At 48.7% G+C, this 19,786-nt stretch overlaps 1 protein-coding gene across 7 annotated transcripts in view; it reads right to left on the reverse strand.

The window, feature by feature from the left end:
• The window catches only part of SPEG (striated muscle enriched protein kinase), a 110,222-nt gene that overhangs the window by 9,195 nt on the left and 81,241 nt on the right, over positions 1–19,786 (reverse strand). For all 7 annotated transcript variants that reach the window (XM_081883781.1, XM_081883782.1, XM_081883787.1 and 4 more), the window contains 16 exons: positions 19,652–19,745; positions 18,193–18,393; positions 17,945–18,005; positions 17,455–17,532; positions 14,191–14,363; positions 12,952–12,978; positions 12,445–12,597; positions 11,042–11,084; positions 10,679–10,747; positions 8,009–10,232; positions 7,055–7,210; positions 6,247–6,363; positions 3,585–3,752; positions 2,934–3,056; positions 1,858–2,022; positions 471–1,230 (listed from right to left, as the gene is read on the reverse strand). In XM_081883781.1, coding sequence (XP_081739907.1) covers positions 471–1,230; positions 1,858–2,022; positions 2,934–3,056; positions 3,585–3,752; positions 6,247–6,363; positions 7,055–7,210; positions 8,009–10,232; positions 10,679–10,747; positions 11,042–11,084; positions 12,445–12,597; positions 12,952–12,978; positions 14,191–14,363; positions 17,455–17,532; positions 17,945–18,005; positions 18,193–18,393; positions 19,652–19,745 — 4,612 coding nt within the window. The remainder of the gene's footprint in view (positions 1–470; positions 1,231–1,857; positions 2,023–2,933; positions 3,057–3,584; positions 3,753–6,246; positions 6,364–7,054; positions 7,211–8,008; positions 10,233–10,678; positions 10,748–11,041; positions 11,085–12,444; positions 12,598–12,951; positions 12,979–14,190; positions 14,364–17,454; positions 17,533–17,944; positions 18,006–18,192; positions 18,394–19,651; positions 19,746–19,786) is intronic.

Consider the following 19,786-nt stretch of genomic DNA (forward strand, 5'->3'; position numbering starts at 1 on the left):
GGAGATGAGAGTCAGAGAGTCAAGTACATGACTGAAATGTACCATAATGGAATGGAAGGGGGTTTAGCATTGCTTGGGCACAGAGGAGAAGGAGGGCTTTTGGCGTGGGGTCTAAATCTCTGAAAGATACATTGGAGGCAGTGGACGGGGGCAAGGGAGGCTGCTAATGCTATGGCCACAACATGAGAGGCCTTGGTTACATCCAGGATCAGAGAAGGTCGGTTGCTGCACCCAGTGCTGAGAAATTCCTGGTCCAGAAATGGACTAGAGGGAGGCATCATTCTGTGCTGCTTTGCACGCTATCTAGGAGAAGGTCTCAGGTTCAGACCCTGACATATCCAGGTGCAGGGCAGGGAACAAGGTTTTCTCCTTTGAACCTGGAGCACCAACAGCTAGAAAATAGTGGACCAGTATGACCACTTCCTGCACCGGGCTGTCAGCTTCCTATGTCCCTATGAAAGATCTCTTACCTTGCTTTCTCATCCAAAAAGGTGTAGGGTTTTTGAGGGACCCCTTGGCGCAACGACGACTCGTCCTTGGAAGTTGAAGTGAGCCTGCCCTGAGCCCCACTCCCAGGGGTAGTGCTGCGGCTCAGAAAGCGAGTGTGAGAAGGCCCCTCTTCTGGGCTGGGGGTAACTGGCTGGCTGTGTGCACCTTCCGTCGTGCTGGGCTCCCTTGGTGGGATGGAGATGAAAGAGGTGGCCATGTAGGGAACAGCTTTCGGGGAGACGGTCACTGGTGAGTCTGCAGCGGGGGTTGGTAAGGCAGGAGAGATGGGCGAAAACTTGGAGACGGAAGAGCCAGGGGAGGATGCCACAGCAGGCGAGACCCTGGTGGGCACTGAGGCACTGTGGGTGCTGAGAGAAGATGCTGTTCTGGAAGGCTTCGAGTCTGGCTCTGGAGAGGTGGATGGTGCAACAGCTGGAGGTTCGGAAGACGAGGCCTCCTTGGAGGATGGAACCAGGGCCGCAATCGGGAGCTTGGCCTTCACCGTGGCCAGAGGCTTTTCCTCAGGTTGAGTCACTTTGGGGGCAGCAGGAGCCTTCCCCCCTTGTGCCGGCACTGCCCCCTTGTGCTTCCTGGGAGGGGAGGACGGCAGGGGACCTGTATTTCTGCGCACGGATTGGGGAGACTGGTCAGTGAGGGTCTGGGTGGATCTGGTGAAAGCGGCTTTCTCCACGGCAGTTGTACTCTTTTTGGCAGTGAGAGCTGAGAAGGCAGCCTTGGGTTCTGGGAGAGGAGAAGAGGCTGATTTAGGCTCAAAAGTGGAGGGCCTGCCTCTTTTCAGAAGGCAAGGGAAAATCCATAGAGGGAACCCCTCTCAGCCACCAAATCTATAGAGGGAACCCCTCTCAGCTACCAAATCTATAGAGGGAACCCCTCTCAGCTACCAAATCTATAGAGGGAACCCCTCTCAGCTACCAAATCTATAGAGGGAACCCCTCTCAGCTACCAAATCTATAGAGGGAACCCCTCTCAGCTACCAAACAGTGGGAATCCCAACTATGGCAGAGCCAGCTCAATAAAAGAAATCCTCCCTACTGAGGGCAGCTGCACCTTGATACCATGAGGTGGGCTTGCAGCCAGAATTTAGGATATGGCTTGTGGAGTACTTGCAAGCACAATGGCTGCATACACACCATTCAGTTTTTGAAGCATACCATATATCTGAAGCAAATTCTCCCTCAAGAATCCTGGGAACTGTAATTTGTTAAAGGTCCTGGAGGGGTAAACAACAGCTCTTAGGATTCCTGGTAGTGGTGGGAATGTATTTTCAATGTATGGTGTGTACACAGCCACGGCAACCTATTGGTTGGTTCAGACTGTCAGGACTAAGAGCACCTCCCTCGTCCTCACCTGCACCCTCAATGAAGACCTTCCCTGAGGGGTTGCTGTAGGGGCCTTGTCCGGCCTTGTTGGCACAGGCAACACGAAACTTGACCATGCTCGCAACGGGGAGATCTGTCACGTTGAAGTAGCAGTCAGCGATGCCTGAACTGACCAACTTCCACTCATGCTCTCCTGGGGCGGGGGAAGAAATACATGAATTAAAGCTATATGCAGTAAATATAACACATTAAAGACCAAACAAAATCAATGCTGAAAACCAGAAACTAAAAAATAAAACCACAGAATGCGGGGAAAAAATCAAAATGAAAACGCAGTGCAAGAAAAAAAGAGGTAAAGAGAGGGTTGATTAGACCTTAAAGGGAAGGGAGCTCCACAAAGCATGGGGAAGAATGCAAATGAGACAGGACTGTAAATAGCTTGGTCCCAAACTCTTTTGGGGCTTTGTAGTCATAACCAGGATTTTGAATTGGGAACAGTTAGCCAATGTACAATATTGAAGTCATATGCTCTGATAAGCACCATCCTAGCTACTGAATTCTGCACCAGCTGAAATTTCTGAACCTTTTCTGGAATCAGCTTCATGTAGGGTGTGCACCATATCTGCTAATCTGGATCATGTTACCAAAACATGTGTGACAGTGGCTGGATATTGGCTCGGGGATGGGGGGGCTCACTGGAAGAGGTTGTGCCTTGCATGAAGATTGAATCTAGTCTTGAAAACACCCATCTCTACAGAAAGGTGATGAACTCTGCATCTTGTCCTCAGATTTGGGCTGAATCTGTAACTGAACTGCATATAATGCAAGAGGATGGGGAAGGGAGACTTTTTGGTATTGATGTACCACCAGCTGTTTGGGAATGGGCAGGCAACTAAAGGAGTAGTAATGAGAAGATTACTGCAAGTTGCACTGTAGCCTTATTAGAAGAATAAAAATTTTTGCACATGTGAACATGGAGGTGGTGGATATGGAGCCCCAGAAGGTCCACAAAGAACCAGGGGAATGCATGTGACAACTAGAGCCTCTGCAAAGGAAAGGGCAGAAAGCAGCTGGCAATATTTTCCACATCCCACCAGTTCATACCATCCATCTTCCGTTCCAGCGTGTACGTGCAGGGTGCCTGAGTATCTGCTGGCCTCCATAGCACCAGGACTGTGTTCCTGTACTTCTGGGGGATTTCTGGGGTGCCTGGTCTCCCAGGAATCTCTGTTAGGAACAGGTTTGAGAAAAGAGAAATGAATGGAAAAGCATGAGATAGTAACCTATGAGATATGGAATGGAAGGATCTGTCGATTTCATTTCTCACAGTTTCTATTTTTCCCCCAGTCTTAAATTCAATTCTCCACATTTTGCAGGAATTTGTGGATTTTTTTTAAAAAGAACCTCATGTACCATCACTTTAGTACAAATCTCTCCTGATAAATTTCTGCATGCATTTTTTTTAACTAAGGTACACGTATTTACACAAATATCTTCATTTTTATGCATATATTCCTATAATACATGCATTTTTGTAAACATTATTTGGTTGGAGAACTGCATTTCAGAATTAAGATGAGTGTGAATGTCAAGGGAGAGCTGTTTCAGAATAGGTGAATTTGATAGATTTGGTTGTCAATGCACACTGAATCATATTTCTCTTCCATTGCTACATGAGATATATTGCCGCAACAGGCTCATAGATGTTTGGTTGGGGTGTTGGGGAACCTCAGGAGACTCTTCTTCTATCCTTACTTGCTACAGCCAGGGTGCAGGAACTGGTGGCAGTGCCCAGCGCATTGGTAGCGTTGCATTCATACAAGCCTGCATCCTTCTTGGAGACTTTGGAGATGGTGAGCAGCTGGCGGCCATCTTTACACGCCACAATGTTGAGAACACCCTCTGATACCAGGGTGTTCTTATCTGCAGAGGACAAGAAAACCGATCCATACAACCACTCTGGGTATATCAATATCGCACACTGCCTTACATCCTCCTCCTGTAGCTTGTGCTCTAATGCATCTTTGCCACAGAGTTCATACTCAGTCATGTGAGCTTCATCAAAAGTCGGAGCACCTCTTTTCCTGGCTGAACCCAAGGGGTCCCTATCCCAACAGAGTTCGGCACTTCTGAGTTCCAAGAGAATGTAACCATTTGGATGGCAACCAGTGCAAGGATACGCAATTTGCACCATGGCGATGCACCATGGCGATACAGCTAGGTCTGTCTGCATGGACGCCCAAATGGCAGCTCAGTTCTGGGCTTGACCTCTCCTAGCTCTGTGGCTGAACCTGCCTTGGGTGGCATTGCATCATGGCTGTCTGGTAAGATACCTGTTAGGAATCACACACTGGGGGACTTCCGGGATAGCGCGATCCGGTAATGGCGGATTCCCTCTGAGCTCCGGAGGGAATCGGCTCCGCAGAGGACGGGTCTTGCCGTGCCGGCGACACGGGGACCCTCAAAAACCGCAGGCGCTGAAGCCTGCGGACTTGGTGACTCGGTGGGCACCTTAAACGCCCTCCCCGACCCGCGAAGAGCCTTTTTAAAGGCTGCGGAGTGGACTGGGGTGCGGCGCGGTGCTGAGAGTCCATCGCTACCTCGGCGGAGCGAAGCCGCGAGCCATGGCCGGAGAGCGCTGTCTTCCTTCCTGAAATTTGGACTGAAACAAAGAACCCGTGAGTAAAATGAAAATTCGACACTAAAATTTTACCTTTGATTGGAGTACGACCGGGGGATGTGCTAAAAGGAAGTCCACACTCCCCCCCCCCACAAAAAGATTCAAGCAAGGAGAGGAGCACTAAGGTGGAAAGACTTTTGTGTTTAGAAAAACAACTTGCACGAAATGGATTAAAAGTTATTGTGCTGGAGAGGAAAGAGGAATATTAGAAGCTTTTGTGTAATCCCCCCCCCCCCCCATTCTGGACCCGGGAGTGTCCTGCGTGTGAGCCTGAGAAAAAAAAGAAAGAAAGTTTGACAGCTGTCAAAAGAGCTGTCAAACGGACGATTAGAGGCTGGAACTGTGATATTTAGAAATTTCTCTTTGGATTAAAGGTGACATATTGTATCTGAACTGATTGGAAACAAAGTATTTTGAACAACAAAGTAACGAATTGCTGGAAAAGAACTATTAGACTGGCAATCCCCCTGGAGGGAACAAAGGATACTGCAATGGCTGCAGAAGGAAAATTATGGGCAGAGATAGAAAGGATGTTTTTTCTCGTGGGAACTTTACAAGAGCAGACTGCAGATATGAGCAAACAACTTGTGACCTTGAATCTGAAATTGAGCAACTCTGCTGACGATACAAAGTTGGAAAAAAACCTGGCAGCCAGAAAAGAAGAGACAGCTTTGGAAATGGGGGGAAAAGAAGAAGAAGAAGAAGGAGAGGATGTTCAGATGGAAAGCACCAACCAAAAGTCTGCAGCTTTAGGAAACAAAGGAACTGAAGAAGAGGACCAGTGGACCGTAAATCTGCAAAAGGAGAGAAGGACAAAGGAAGAAGCCCCTGGAATATCTGGAATACTGGAATACAAAAAAACAAATAAACATGATTGGGACTTCTTCCTCAAGTTCGAATATGGGAGACTGGCAGATCCATGGCAGCAATTGCTATTGACTGATTCGGTGGAAGGAAAGAACAAGCATGATTGGGACCTTTTCTTTAAGATTGAACATGGGAGATTGGCAGATCCTTGGCAGCAATTGCTACTGACTTTGGTGGAAGGAAAGAAGATGGAACTTGGGACACAACTCCTTCGAGAACTGAAGGCCAATAAGCAACAAAACAGATGGAGAAAGACTAAATGGGGCTTGAGAGCCTCGGATGTGAGAAATCCGGGCTGAAACTGTTCTTTTAGAATAGTGATATGGGAAGGGACAGAAACCGGGCCAGGGAGGGAGGGGGAGAGTAGAATAGTAAAAATTTATGATTTTTGTTCTTTTTAATTTTGATATGGATTGTTTAATAAAAAGGGAGGATTTCGTGGGAGAGAGGGTAGGACGACCTTAGAGAAAGGAGCTAATGTGTAAAAATAGGATAAGTAAACTTGAGCCCAACAAGAGATGTTAAATATTAAGAACAGAGGACAAAAATATAATAGAGAGAAGAGGAAATAACTTGCTGAATTAACTATTGAAATTGGAATGGGGGAAGGAGAGATGTGGGGAAGTCAAGGAAAGAGGGTAATGAACATTATATATGTTTTGTTTTGTGTTTTGTGTTTGTGTGTGTGTATGTCTATAAAATGTGAAAACTCAATAAAAAATATTTTTTAAAAAAAATAGGAATCACACACTGGGAAACAACTCGGCAGGTATCAGGCTCCACCTTTCTGATCTTGAGAGTCAAGAAGCTATATTGCTTCTTCCAGCCCCAACATGCAGACACACACGCTCCTTGTGACACAATGCTTACCTTTCATCCAAAGTATGCGAGGGGCAGGGCTGGCTGCAGGAAGGCAGCAGAGCTGCACTGCCTCTCCCTCCAGCAGTACCTGGTCCTTCAATTTTATGTGGAAAACTGGAGGGAAGTCTGCGTTGGACAAAGAATAAAAGGGGTAAATCCGAGGCTGCTTCCAAGTACCACATAGATGGTGCTAAAAGACTTGGCAGGAATTCCATCCCCAGCATAGAAATGATCCCCTGTAACAGGGTTGGGGAACCCCAAGTCTGGGGGCCAATTGCAACTCCACAGGACTCTCTACCTGGCCCTCAGAATTCTACACAGCCAATGCCTCTCTCCATAGGCCCCACCCCCTTTTCCCACGCTCCACCCCTCACTGGTCCTGCTCCATGGTTTCCTTGAGTGTTTTTGCCTAGCTGGAATGTGTCCCTGAATGGTAATAATGCCTCTTGCTTGCCTGGTCATTTAGAGGTGTGAGGAGTAACCTCTGAATTTTGCATGACTGGGATTTGGCCTGCTCTAAGGAGTCCCACCTCTTCCACTCCGTTTTGCCCCTGGCTGTGCCCACCACTGACAAGCAGCCCACGTGGGAATGTGGCCCTCCGACTGAAAAAGGTTTCCCACCCCTGCCCTATAGAGTGGAGTGGAGAAGATACAAGTTCAGTCCTTCGCCATCACGTTTCCCTAGAACGGCCCGCTCTAATTGCCCCAGCGGCTGGAACTTTCTAGCACAGCTGAATAGCAACTCAGGCTTCCACTGGCCAGCCACACCAGGCTGAATTTATCTCAATGGCAGCCCCACACTTCTTCATGGGCATACCTGACTCGCTGAGCACATAGGGTTGGCTCATAATGACAACACCGTCCCCTCTCAGGCTGGCAGGAATGTTGGGCTGTGAAGCAACCTTGTCTTTCTTGGATCTGGACAAGCTCCAGCGTTCCCAGCGAGAACCGCGCCGCTGGCTTTCACCAGGACCTGTGAAAATGACAGATATGGGTGGGCTCTTTCTTGCGCAAGCCAAGAGAATCCTGGGAAATTGTTGGGGGGCCTGATTGATGCAGTGCTTGCTTTAAAGACTGTCTCAAGGCAAATCTTTAAAAATGTAGCATAAACACTGACAACTGGGAGACACTGGCTTGCGAGAGCTCCAGTTGGAGAACAGCCTTTACCAAAGGTGTCACGGGCTTTGTAGACACTCAAACTCAGGACGCAAGGGAGAAACATGCTAGGAGGAAGGCACGCTTGGCAAATCCACACCATGATCAACTCCCACCCGGAAACCAATGTCCTCACTGTGGAAGGATGTGTGGGTCCAGAATTGGCCTCCACGGTCACTTACAGACTCATTGTTAAAACTGTGTTTATGGAAGACAATCTTACTTGGCTATGAGTGATCGCCAAAGAAGAAGAAGCTTCTACTGGATGTGTGGTGTGCTCAGAGCAGGATTAGTCACTCTCAGATCACACATACTCTTCCACCTCAGCTGTGTTAGCATCCTCTAAAATATCCAACTTATTCTTCTCTCTTCCTTGATCCCTAGTTCCTCCAGCATTTTCCTGGAACTTGTACCACAACCAAAAAAGTGGCCAACAAGTTGGTGGAACTACAATTTGTAAGCCTCACTCCCTCCCCCACATTAAAAGTCATACAGCACTTATAAAGGATGCCTTTAAACATGCACAGAGGAGCCATGCTCCCTCAATGGAGAAACATCAACCATAACACACACACCCGCTTTCCCAGGTGGGAAATGGCTGTAGACCATTGCTCACCGCTGCCTGTGGATGTGTCAGACTGGAAGGACTCTGTGGAAGGGACACTTGCAGACTGGGCTGCCAGCTGGTTCTGCGGGATACCCACTTGACGCAGGTTTTCCCCCTCTGAAGTTGCACGGCGCAGGTGAGAGAGGAAAGGAGCTTTCTTCTCAGGCTGCCTGACGCGGTCGCCGCCAGCAGCAGCTGCCTGGTCTTCTTCGCCACGTTGTGAGTGGCTGCGCAGATGCGTGGAGAGGCGCCCCATGGTGGTCCCGATCTTCCTGCGCACAGCCATGACGGGCGACTCACTGGAGCCAGGCTCCGACTGCTGGCTGTCCGAGTCCTTTTTGTCCTTGGAAGCCAGGCCCCCCGACAGCCTCGCCCCCCCTCCTTCCTCCTCCTTGGCCTTCCTCCTCTCGACGGGAGGCGTGCGTCGGAGTCGCATCGACATCCTGCGGATGAAGCCGCCCTCCTTCTCCACTTCATGCAGGTCCTGCACAGAACGAGAGCGCTCGCCCAGGTGTCGAGAGACCCCAGACTTGGACAGCTCCAGTGGGGCACCCACAGGGCCTGGCCGGTAGATGCCCTCTTCCCGCGGCCCGGCCAGCTGCCGCTCCTCAGACCTGGAGAGCAGCTTGCGGCCCCTGCTGAGGGAGCCTTCCCTGCCTCTCTTGAATTTGGCCTCAAAGACCTCTTCAGAGTCAATGTCCAGGATGTGCTCAGCACTGGAGGAGCGAACTTGGGGGGAGGGTTCCTTGCTGGGGGTCTGCGCAGCCTTCTTGGCAAAGGCAGCAGTGGGGTGGGACTGTGTTGCAGCTGGAAAGGTTTGAGGTATACCTTCTGAGGCAGCCGCAGAAGGTTCTGCGGCCTCCCTGTGAGGGACCTGGGATGACTCGCCAGCCAGGGTCTGCATGACATCAGCGTAGGCTGAACGCTTGGGGGCCGAGCTGCCTGGGGTGGGTGAGATGGGTGTGCGAGTTGTCGACTCCCTTGGAGGGCCTATGGCTTTCACAGCTTCCGGAGCGTCAGGTTTGGACAATCTCGCCAAGGCCTTTTCCTCAGGTCCCCTGGCGGTTGGTCTCCTCAAGCTAGCCCTGCCGATGGGCTTTGTTCCCGCCTCTGCCTCAGGGGTAGGCGGCTTGGAGGGAACCTCGTGTGGCGTGTGGGGCCTGGATTCATTCAGAGCGGAGAGGGACGGCGTCTCTTTCAGCCTCTGGACTTCGGCCTGGGCTAAGGGGATTTCCAGCGGTGCTCCGGAGCGGCGGTGCAGGGTGACAGGCTCCCCGTCGCCTTGGCTGAAGGAGCTGCTCTTTTGGAGGAGGCGCCCCTCAGGGGGCATGTGCTGTGGAGCCGTCTCGATGGAGGCTGCGCGCACCATCTTGTGCCCGGGGGATAGCTGCTTCTCCAGCCTGGGAGGCCTCAAGCCCTTTTTCTCAAGGCCAAGGGTCTCCAGCAGCGGCCCCCGCAAGCCGCTCAGCTTGCCATCCACGGGGCTGCCGTGCAGCAGGCGCTGCCGCATGACCTCTAGACGCTGGGTGTATTCTTCCTCTGGCAGCCCGCCCTTCCTGCGGTACAACGTGCCAGGGCTGGGGCTCCGACGGGGCAGCTCCATGGAGGCTGCTTTGGTCAGGCGTTTGCGGGAGTGGGGCTCCGCTTCATCCGAGGGAAGACTAAGCAACAGGGCGCTGTCGGCAGAGCTGCCACGGCGCAGCTCCCCCTTACGCGAAGCTTTGTCAGATGCCTCTGGGGAATCCAGGCTGGAGCCTTTCTTCAGGGCCTTCCTGGGGTACTCTGGCCTTTTCTGGGCCTCGTGAGTCTCCTCGTCGGAAGAGCCAGGCTCCTCAGCCTCTGTGGAGCGCTTCCGTGGCAACGTGCCCTTCTGCCTCCTGAAAGAGAGCTCTGCTTCTTCCTTTCTCTTGGGATCCACCACAGCTCCCTGCCCCTCATCATCCTGCCACTCCATCAATGTGCCCTCTTCATCTGCTGGAGCCCCCTCAGGCCCAGGAGGCTCATCATCTGTTGGGATCTCAGTGAGGGACATGCGGGAGCCGGAAAATTCGGGCTGATGGGGCATGGGAATGTAGGGCAACTCCTCTGGGTCATCAGAATCCGAAGAGGAGGACAACACCGAGGTCTCCTTGAGGAGGCGAGGCACAGCAATAGACAAGTGGCTGGATGTGTCCTCTAGGAGCTCAGGAATCGGCCGTGGCACCATGTTGCACTTGTAGCTGATCTGGGAGCGCTGGGGAAACAAAGCACATGTTGAGGGAAGAATGGGATGGAGCTCAAACAAAGACCCAGGGTGCCTCTGTTCCACCCACACCTCATTTCACAGGCTTGGCTGCCCACCCTCTTGATGAGGTCAGACTGTAGCTCCCATCATCCCTGACCATTGGACATGTTGGTTGACCAACAACATCTGAAGAGCACTATGGAAAACTGTCAGGGGCCACATCTAGCAACTGGCAGGGTCATATGCCCACACAGTCGCACACAGACACTAACAATTACACACACACCACTTGTGCTTCACGGCAGCATTTTCTGCACAATGGTGTCCACCTTCCCATCCACCCCCTCCTTACTTTTGCTGCTGGAGGGAATTCACAACCGCAAATCAACCAATCAATAAATTGTCAGCACGCTGACTGCTGCCAAGGTGTTTCCTGTCTCTGATACCAAGTTTACCTGCCATTTCCGGCGAGATATGAAGAGCTTGAGATGATCTGTACTGATGCTCTTGCCCTTGGCTAATGTCTGAAAGGAAGGGTGGAAGCAGGCAGGGTCAGAAGAACAAGCAGAGCTCTGTAGCTGGGTCAAAACAAAGGCCCATCTAGTCCAGCCTGTTTCCCACAGTGGCCAAACAGATGCCTCTGGCTCAGGCAGCTGGAAATAGTTGCTTTTGCTCCCTGCATGTGTGGCAGAAGCCTTTGCTTGAAGGAACCTCTCCCACTTTGAGCTACCAAGATTTTCTCCTGCCTAGAGAAAGGCATCACCACCCAACATGGGCCCCACTTCTCTTTCTAAAGAGGCATCAGCAAATGGACTTACCTTGAACCAGGGGTGTTCCAGGGTCTGATCTGCATTGGGTCTCCTGGGAAGGAAAACAAGAACAAGTCAATATGTAGATACAGCATTCGCTAGCGTAGAGGAAAGCTGCAGCTAAAGCCCACACTTCCGCACACTGCTCCTCAGCATGTCATTTTCCTTTCCTTCTGCTTCCTCCAGCCCACCTCCAATCACTCTCCTCTCTCCCACCAAAAGCAGAATGGCTTCCTCTGATTACTTGCCTTCCAATGCTCCTTCTTTCCAGGCTTGAATCAAAGGACTGTGAGAGCATTTCCTTGCTTTCTAGAATGGCTAACAAACCTCACAGCTTAAAAAGAGTGCGATCACTCTTGCACAATCACCTTGCTTTTTTCCCAAGAGGTAGGGTTAAAATACATTACATCAATAAATAATACACTACAGTATTCTTGCTTGTTACTATAGTAGACATGGAAGTCAGGGTGAGAGGATCACATGGGTAATCAATCAAAGCTTTTTGGCAGGGTAGGGTGGGGGTTGTCCCAAAACATTGTGTGTCTTTGGGCTCCTTCAGACAACCTGTTTACTGAGCTGTCATCCTGATTTGCTTACACAAAGCTTACACAGACAGAGGTTATGCCATGTCTGGTCTGCATTGAGCATTCGTTCCAATTTGTTTGTGGGGAGGTTATACAACAATGATCGTTCACCCTCATTTGTTAGTTTGGGGTTCTTATATCTCCTTAACCATTCATTCATCCCACACTTTCCAGTGCATTTCTCTGTAATTTTCCTAAGTGCAAAACGTGTGTAAAAGTGGATGTAGTGTGTGTTGGCCCCTTTGGGCAGTTGTTTTATTGTGTGTGTGTTCTGCAATATGTTCTTGGCACAATAGCAGTCTGCTAGAGATTTATTTTGGTTTCCTTTGACTTCTGTAATGCTTCCTCAATGCTATCACATTATTGCCACCTTTAGAGGCTATACGGCTACAAAAGCTGAACAAAAGTATACCAGAATCCTTGTGGTATAAAAAGTCGCAGGATTTCAGCAGGAACCCACAGGATCATGTGTGGCCACCCTGAAAGAATCCTGAGCACAAATCATCATCAATACACAATAAAAAGGATGTCTGGAGGGGCCCTAGAGCATATTTTCTCGCTGCAAAGCTCTGGCAGCCTGCTGGTGACTTACCTAGGTAGGGGAGGCCTGGAACTCTCTTTGGCCCCAACTCTAAGGTGGCTTTTCTTTCTGTGCCTCTAGACACATAGCTTTCCCTTTCTCAGAGAAGGAATAATTGTAGTTGTTTTTTTCCCTCTCTCTGCCATGGGGGCGGGGAGTTTGTGTGTGGGGAGTCCTCTTTGCACCCCACACAGGTAAATGCCTCTATCTAATCCTCAGGGAGACCCTTAATATACCCTATTACTTACAGGCGATCATTGACCAGTACTTTGATAACAAAGCCTTTAGCCTCTCTCGTCAGTCCTGTGAACATACTCTCCTCAAAAGCCACGTTGTAGTTGCGGATGTTCATGAGTGTGGTCTTGTCGTTCTCACCCACGAACGGGGAGATCCCTGTGAGACTGAGAGAGGGAATAGTCAGAAAATGATTGGCTTGCAGGCTTGAGACAAGCTTTCTGGGTTTCCCATGCCCTTGCATGCAAGGATGTAGTGATGGGGTGAGGAAATTTACCAGGGTAGCTTTTCAAGGTTCCCCAAGCCATAATTCACACCGTGGAGACAGTAGAGCATGGCTCTCTGGAGAGCTGAATGGGAACGCTATGTCAAAGCATAGTGGTGGAATTATCTGCTTCCAGGACAAGGAAGAGCCCTGGTATTTCTCATTGTGCCTTCTCTTTACCATAATAGGGTAGAGCTGCAAGGGAGATGGGAGGAACCTGAACAGTCCTAGCATAGTCCTCCAACCTGAGGCTTACCATAGATATGTGATTACTCCCACTGGCCTGTAAAAAAAGAACAGACAAAATTTCAGTGCTTGGACAGGACATCTCTAGGAGGAGTTAAGTTATATGATCCAGGTGGTACCTATGCTTAGTGATCTTAAGGACAGATAGATTAAATGGGATGATGGTATCAGGGGTTGAGCTGGTTGAGGTTCTTTCCAACTCAATGATTCTGTGATTGTAAGGTTAGGGTCTGGACAATAGAAGGGCTGTTGCAGTTGTCAGATAAGGTGTGGTGGCTTTGTTCTGCAAAATAGATGGTCAAGTAGAAGTGATCTGTTTCTACAGGAGCTAAAGGCTAGAGACCCCTCTGCCAGAAGAGAGCCTTTGGGGAAGGGGGCTTACCTTCCCTCTCCCAGTTGTGGAATGTGCTAACTCATATGCCTCTGTTTTTGCTCTCTGCAAGAATACTATGTTGCTGGTGGCCCCCCTAATCTGATGAGGGAGAAGCATCTGCTGGAGTATGTTTAATGCTGTGAAACTTCACCTATGTTCAACGTGTGCTGTATGCATGTGAAAATAAACCATATGTCACAAAACAAAAGCAAGCCTTCAGAAATCAAGTTTATGACACACCCCTGGAGTTCTTACTGCTTCAAGCCTTGGGGTGCATGTAACGATAGATAGATTAGATTAGCCCCTGGCTAGCAATTGGTATGGCTCCATGATCAGGGAGTCCAGAGCTCCAGGCCATTCTAGGGTCTGAGGTGTTTGGATTTGTAAAGGGTCTTCAAGAGGTCGGGATCCAACTTAAGGTTGAAACAAATGCACTACAGTAGAATGGGCAATAATGAGCCAGTGCATCATGCTCACACTCCCCAAGTAAGACTTCTACAAAAAAATGTTTTGCACTGTCCTTAAGGGGAAACAGCATGGGCTGATCTGCAAGAGTCAAGGCAAAACAAGCTGCACAGTCCATGACAGGGAGCAACCTTGACGCCTCTCTTGTGCTGACTCTGCCCCATGCAAACCAGCAATTGCAAGCCCAGATCCAATTGAGTTTGTTCTTCCAATAGGCATCCCACAGTCCCAGAAAAATCTTCTGGACTACAGGTTAAGCAAGGGCCTATCCCAGTAATTCCTCCTCTCTGAAATTGCCCAATACTCAAGCTCAGGAATTCCCCTTTAGCTTTTAATTTCTCCTTTCTGGTTCTCATTTCAGGGATGTGTGTGCACAGACATACATCATATTGTGCAGGTGCATCTGTTTACCAAACATCGGTGACACCGGAGACTGGACTCTGGCTGACAATCTCGGGGCCCACAAATTCGGGGGTGCCATACTTGCAGTACTGCAGCTCATCCGGAATCAGCTCTTGGGCATTGCCAAAGTCACAGATCCGCACCTGATCGCTGCCGGGTTCAGCCAGCAGCAAGTTTTCAGGCTGTGGGAAAGGAAAGTGGAGAGGTATTAAGGAGGTGCCCCGAGAAAAAGCTGCTAGGTAAGCAAAATAATTCACAACTGTGAAACGTGACAGATTCTCACCCATAATAGGCACAGATTACAGAAATCATTCCCTTCTCTAGGGGATTCCCTACAGCCAACATTGAATTATTCACACCAGTGAGCTATGCTGTGGTCTTCAGAAAGGTGTCTAGCCCCTTTTCATGTCCACTACTTCCTCAGTGCCATGCAGGGGCGCCGACTTATAAAAAATATTGGGGGGGCGGGGGCCCATACCGACTTATAAAAAATATTGGGGGGGCCCAAGACCTCCAAACCGCTGCTGCTGGGGGAACGAAAGGGGCGAACCCCGGGCTGCCCCGACCTTAAGTGAACCTGTGAGGGCCCGCCCTTTGCGGCAGCCGATTGGCTGCCGCCGTGGGCGGTGAATATTAATGAGCTAGGGGGAATCCCCGCTTCTTGCGGGGCTGACGCCAGCCCAGCGACATTGTTGATGGGTCGAGAGCCCGCAACCCCACCCCCTCTCTAGATCGGGAGTGGCTTTGTTTTAACTCATTACTGAATGTATTTTAAAAGGTAACTATCGTCAAACAAGGAAAATAAAAAATACCAACATAATTTTGTGATTTTACAAAGCATAATATAACTAATAATTTTCTTAAATTATTGGGGGGCGGAGCCCCCCCAAACGAATTTTTGAGGGGGCTCGGGCCCCCTCAGGCCCCATGGAGTCAGCGCCTATGGTGCCATGCATGCTTGTAACTATTTCCAGCAATCTCCTGAATGGAGGAGCATGTGTGTTTATTGATCCCTTAGATTTGCACAAATCCAGAGAACTGTACCAGCATGTCACATTAAAATTTTCAACGCCATCCATTTCCTCCAGGTTGCATGGACGGAGATCGGAAAAGTGAACCACAACCTACCCTCCAGAGGTGGCACAAGCAGGTATGGCAGGAAGCTTTATCTGAAAAACGCACCCAGCCAGAGGTGAAATAAAAAGTAGCAGGTTCCTTTTTTCCTCATAATAATTCCAGTGTCGGAGAGCCCAGGTCACCTCTCTGCCATCAATTCTTTTGGTGAAGTGTGATATCGTAGGTGGGGCAGCATCATTTCTTATCGTGTCCCATAGAATGTGCCCCCATTTTCTTTCATTGTTTTGTGATATATGTGTCCTAATGGTGAGATTGTGTGCAAGGTGTGTCGTCTTCCTGGTGTTATTCCCATTCTGGACAGGGGATGGAGGGGTTCGTTCTTTCCTTTTCTCCCTTGTTTGGGGTTCTCTGTATACTATTCTGTACATTTAAGTACTATGTGTGCTGGTTTACATGTTGGTTTGGTTTTATTGTATGGTTCTTGAAAAATCTCAAATGTGTTTCTCAGAATAAAAGAACCAGACCCAATAATTTGTTTTGAGTAAGAGAACAAAACAGAGCTCACAATCCTTTCACACAAAAATCCACTCCTGGTTATCCTCCCACTCTAAAAATGTTTTTTTTTCCTTCATGTCAGCAGTATAATTAAGGGAGGGATGTGACAGGCACCCATTATCTGCACTTTCCGGAAACAACTGAAGACATTTTTGTTCAGACAGGCTTTCCTAGCTGGATAAATGGGTCTTTACCACAAGTGTCTACATTATACAGTTTTAGTTTTGTTTTAAATGTGTTTGCTTTTTTGTGTTTTTAACTGTTTCTAATTATCTTTAGTGCACATCGTCTTGAGACAGCTGTTCAGAAGGCAACTGATAAATCAATGATGGCAATAATAATTTTGTTGCTGTCATTGTTGAACAACTGGGGAGTCAGAAATCCTTGCCAATCTACATCAAGTCACCCAGAAATCTACTAGTAGATCAAAGTCCCCCTTCTGCTCACCCTTACTGTAGTTTTAATAGAATTAAAACTATACACATATATAAAATCTATCAATGTTTAGTTGTTTTTTAAAGGATTTTTTCCTATTTTTTTATTTTTAATCTGTAAGGTGCCTTGAGTCCCATCAGGGGAAAAGGCAGGGTATAAAACAACAACAACATACTATAGATTACAGGTACCTTGAGAACATCACTCTCTATTTAACAAGCATATATTATAACGGGGATTCTGCCATCAACCTCAGGTTGTTTGGAATTTTTGTTCTCACAAGGCAGTGTGACACCTTTGGCTACCCAAGCTGGTTTTTACTCCATAAGCTCCCCAGAACCTCCTTGCAGCCCATTCATTAGCCCAGTGGAGATCTGGTGGAAAGTGAAGGATGTTAGGGAATTGAAAAGCAAGGGAGACAAGCCTGGGGCCTTCCAATTGTTTCTGTAATACAGGATAGCAGCTCTCACCAACACATTTCTAGAGCAAAGTCTAATTCCACAGCATCAAAGATCATATTGGTTTAGCCATTCCCTGTCAGGGCAGGGCCTGACAGACAACAAAAGGAATGCTGCCCAGGAAGGAAGGAACACCTGCTGAGAGTCTGAGGGTCCTGCTCCTGCCTCTCTCCACCAGGCCTAGGGCGGAGCCTGAAAAAAGGACTGTTGCTGCCCAACAGAGAGTACTGTTTACGTTCTTTAAAACTGCTTTTTAATTGTATTTTTAATTTTTTTTTTAAAGTAAAAAATTTAAACTGTTTTTATATGTTGGGGTGTGTTATTTGACTGTTTCTGTTGATATTTTGATTATGTATTTTGTGTTTTTTTATCTTGTAATTTTATCTTGTGAACTCCCCTGAGACCTGCAGATCAAGGGTGGTATATAAATTTAATAAAGAATAATAAGGAATAATAATTTTGCTGCACCACACTAGGTTCCTTGGGAAGGACTGGTTGTTAAACTACTCTAGGAATTGTAGTTCTGTGAGGGGAGCAGCCTTAGCAAACTACATTCCCTGGGATTCTTTGCGGGAAGGAAGCCATGACTATTTAAAGTGGTATCATAGTACTTTAAATGTATGAAGGGGCCTATGATTTCAGTCCGTACAAAGGAAGAGTTGAATCCCAATCGGGCTGAGCCAAATGCTCAGGGAATATAGATGAGGGCCAAGGCTGACCACAGCAGGACATGCCAGGGTGCACTCACCTTAATGTCAAGGTGCAAGATGCCATGATGGTGGAGGTAGCTGACACCCTCCAGGACCTGCCGCATGTAGCAACGTATCTGCAGGGGAGTAACCCAGCAACAGTCATAAGGTACAGTCAAAAAAAGAGACATCCAATTAGACACACACAGAAGGCGGGATTGGAGCCCAAACCACCAACTTGTCATTGCTATGAAAATTTGCTCATCCTTGTCCCTGGTACTTGTTTAGCTAGGTTTTTATTTTTATTTTCAAGATCTATTGCTTTTCAATCATTTTCAAACTCTATGATTTTACTTTACCTGCTGCTTCACTGCCTATACAGTTGTTTTCTTTTGCTGTGTTTTTTTATTATTGCATGAAAACTAATCGGAAAGCCATACAGGCTGAAAAAGGGGCGTTAATACATTTTCTAAGAAATGAAGCCCTTCCAGGACAATGAAGATAAGATGGCCTTGAGGGCCTGTTCCCATGACAGCAGCCTGCTCTTACTTCAGATTCGCTCACAGAAGTCTTCCTCGCAATCCGCTCTAGCAGTTCTTCTCCTGTGCAGCTGTATAGTCCGTCAAGGGAAATGTCATGTAAGTAGAGGCCACACCCTGCCAGCTTCTCAAAAGCAGTGTCCACCTAGGCGTCCCTCATAACCATTACCCAAAAATAAAATATATGTTTTTTAAATGGCCAACTGCCCTGGATACTGGGTCTCCCAACCACCACCAGATCTCCCAAATAGAGGATACAACTCCATGACAATGATGATGGCATTCCTCTTCTCAAAGGCATCATGGAAGTAGACAATGCGTTCGTGGTCCAGCTGAGCTATGATGCCAAGCTCACGGCGTGCTGATTTCTTAGCTTTGGCGCGGCACGGGATGAACTTGGCGGCAAAGGCCAAACCGGAACTCTTCTGGGTCACTCGCCGCACGTACGAAAAGGCTCCCCTGAGAAGAAGAAGAAGAAGAAGAAGAAGAAGAAGAAGAAGAAGAAGAAGAAGAAGAAGAAGAGGAGTAGTAGTAGTAGTAGTAGTAGTAGTTTGGATTTGATATCCTGCTTTATCACTACCCTAAGGAGTCTCAAAGAGGCTAACATTCTCCTTTCCTTTCCTCCCCCACAACAAACACTCTGTGAGGTGAGTGGGGCTGAGAGACTTCAGAGAAGTGTGACTAGCCCAAGGTCACCCAGCAGCTGCATGTGGAGGAGCGGAGACACGAACCCGGTTCACCAGATTATGAGTCTACTGCTCTTAACCACTACACCACACAGGTCATCATGAGGCACAACCCAGACCCATTCCTTGCTCTTCCCCTTGTTTTGCTGAGTTATGGTCATCCTGTTTTGACCTTGGCTCAGCTGGTCAAGGAAAGAGGTCAGAGGGCATGGCAGAGTGACTTCTCCTGTGAGGAAGGAGGAGTGATGGAGAAGCAGAGGGCGTTCTTGAGAGAACAGGCCCAGCCCCTGCTGTTTTCTAGTCCTCTCTAGAAAACTTGTTCTTAACCTGAAGGGAGAGGCCTCCAATTAATATATCAATTAAATGCTGGTAAAGCACAGGCTTTTACCAAAGCAACATGAGAAGCCTCGGTGAAAGGCTCTAATCCCAGAGCAAACTCCCAGGGTTGAGGCTGTGCCACTATCACCAGCAGAGTCTTCTGGAAGCGGGAGGCTTCGCCACAGTTCAGGGACAAGGTGGTAGTACAGGCAGGTGTCTGCTGCATCCTTCTACGTGCCTGGGAGTGAGAGGTAATTGCCCCCACTCCCCCGGAAGAATCAATTCAGATTAAATCCCCATATGTGAGTAAAGGTGGAAAAGCAGCAAGATATTGCCACTACCTTACTTTGTGAGCTTCTGACAACCGCACTGAGCCCCAGGGATCAGCAAACTGTACACCAGGGGGACAGACCTGGTCAACCCATGGGTGGACCTGTGTTTGTAAGTCCAACAAAACTCCTGTGGCCAAGTAGTGCATCTGTTCCTTTACATGTCAGGGTGACTGACCTGTGGCCCTGCAGACGTTGTTTGACTCCAGTTTCTATCACTGACCATGCTGGCTGGGACTGATGGAGCCCAACAACATCTCCATGGTCACAGGTTTCCCATTCCTTTTTAAGGAGCCTCCAAACCTCAGCCACCTCACACCAAGAGGAAGGCCCAGTACAACCTGCCTTATCTTCCTCCTCTTCTCTAACTGAGGACTCCCTCACCTGCCAATCTCCTCGTGGACATCGTAATATTCAGCCAGGCGGCGAGCTGTGTGTGCGGCTTCTTCTGCCCGTGCGGCGTCAGCATCTGGCACAGCTAGAGAGAACAACAGTGGGAGCAGCAGTGATAGATCAGGG

Source organism: Podarcis melisellensis (assembly GCF_964234715.1).
Source record: "Podarcis melisellensis genome assembly, chromosome: 1".
Classification (NCBI taxonomy): Eukaryota; Metazoa; Chordata; class Lepidosauria; order Squamata; family Lacertidae; genus Podarcis; species Podarcis melisellensis.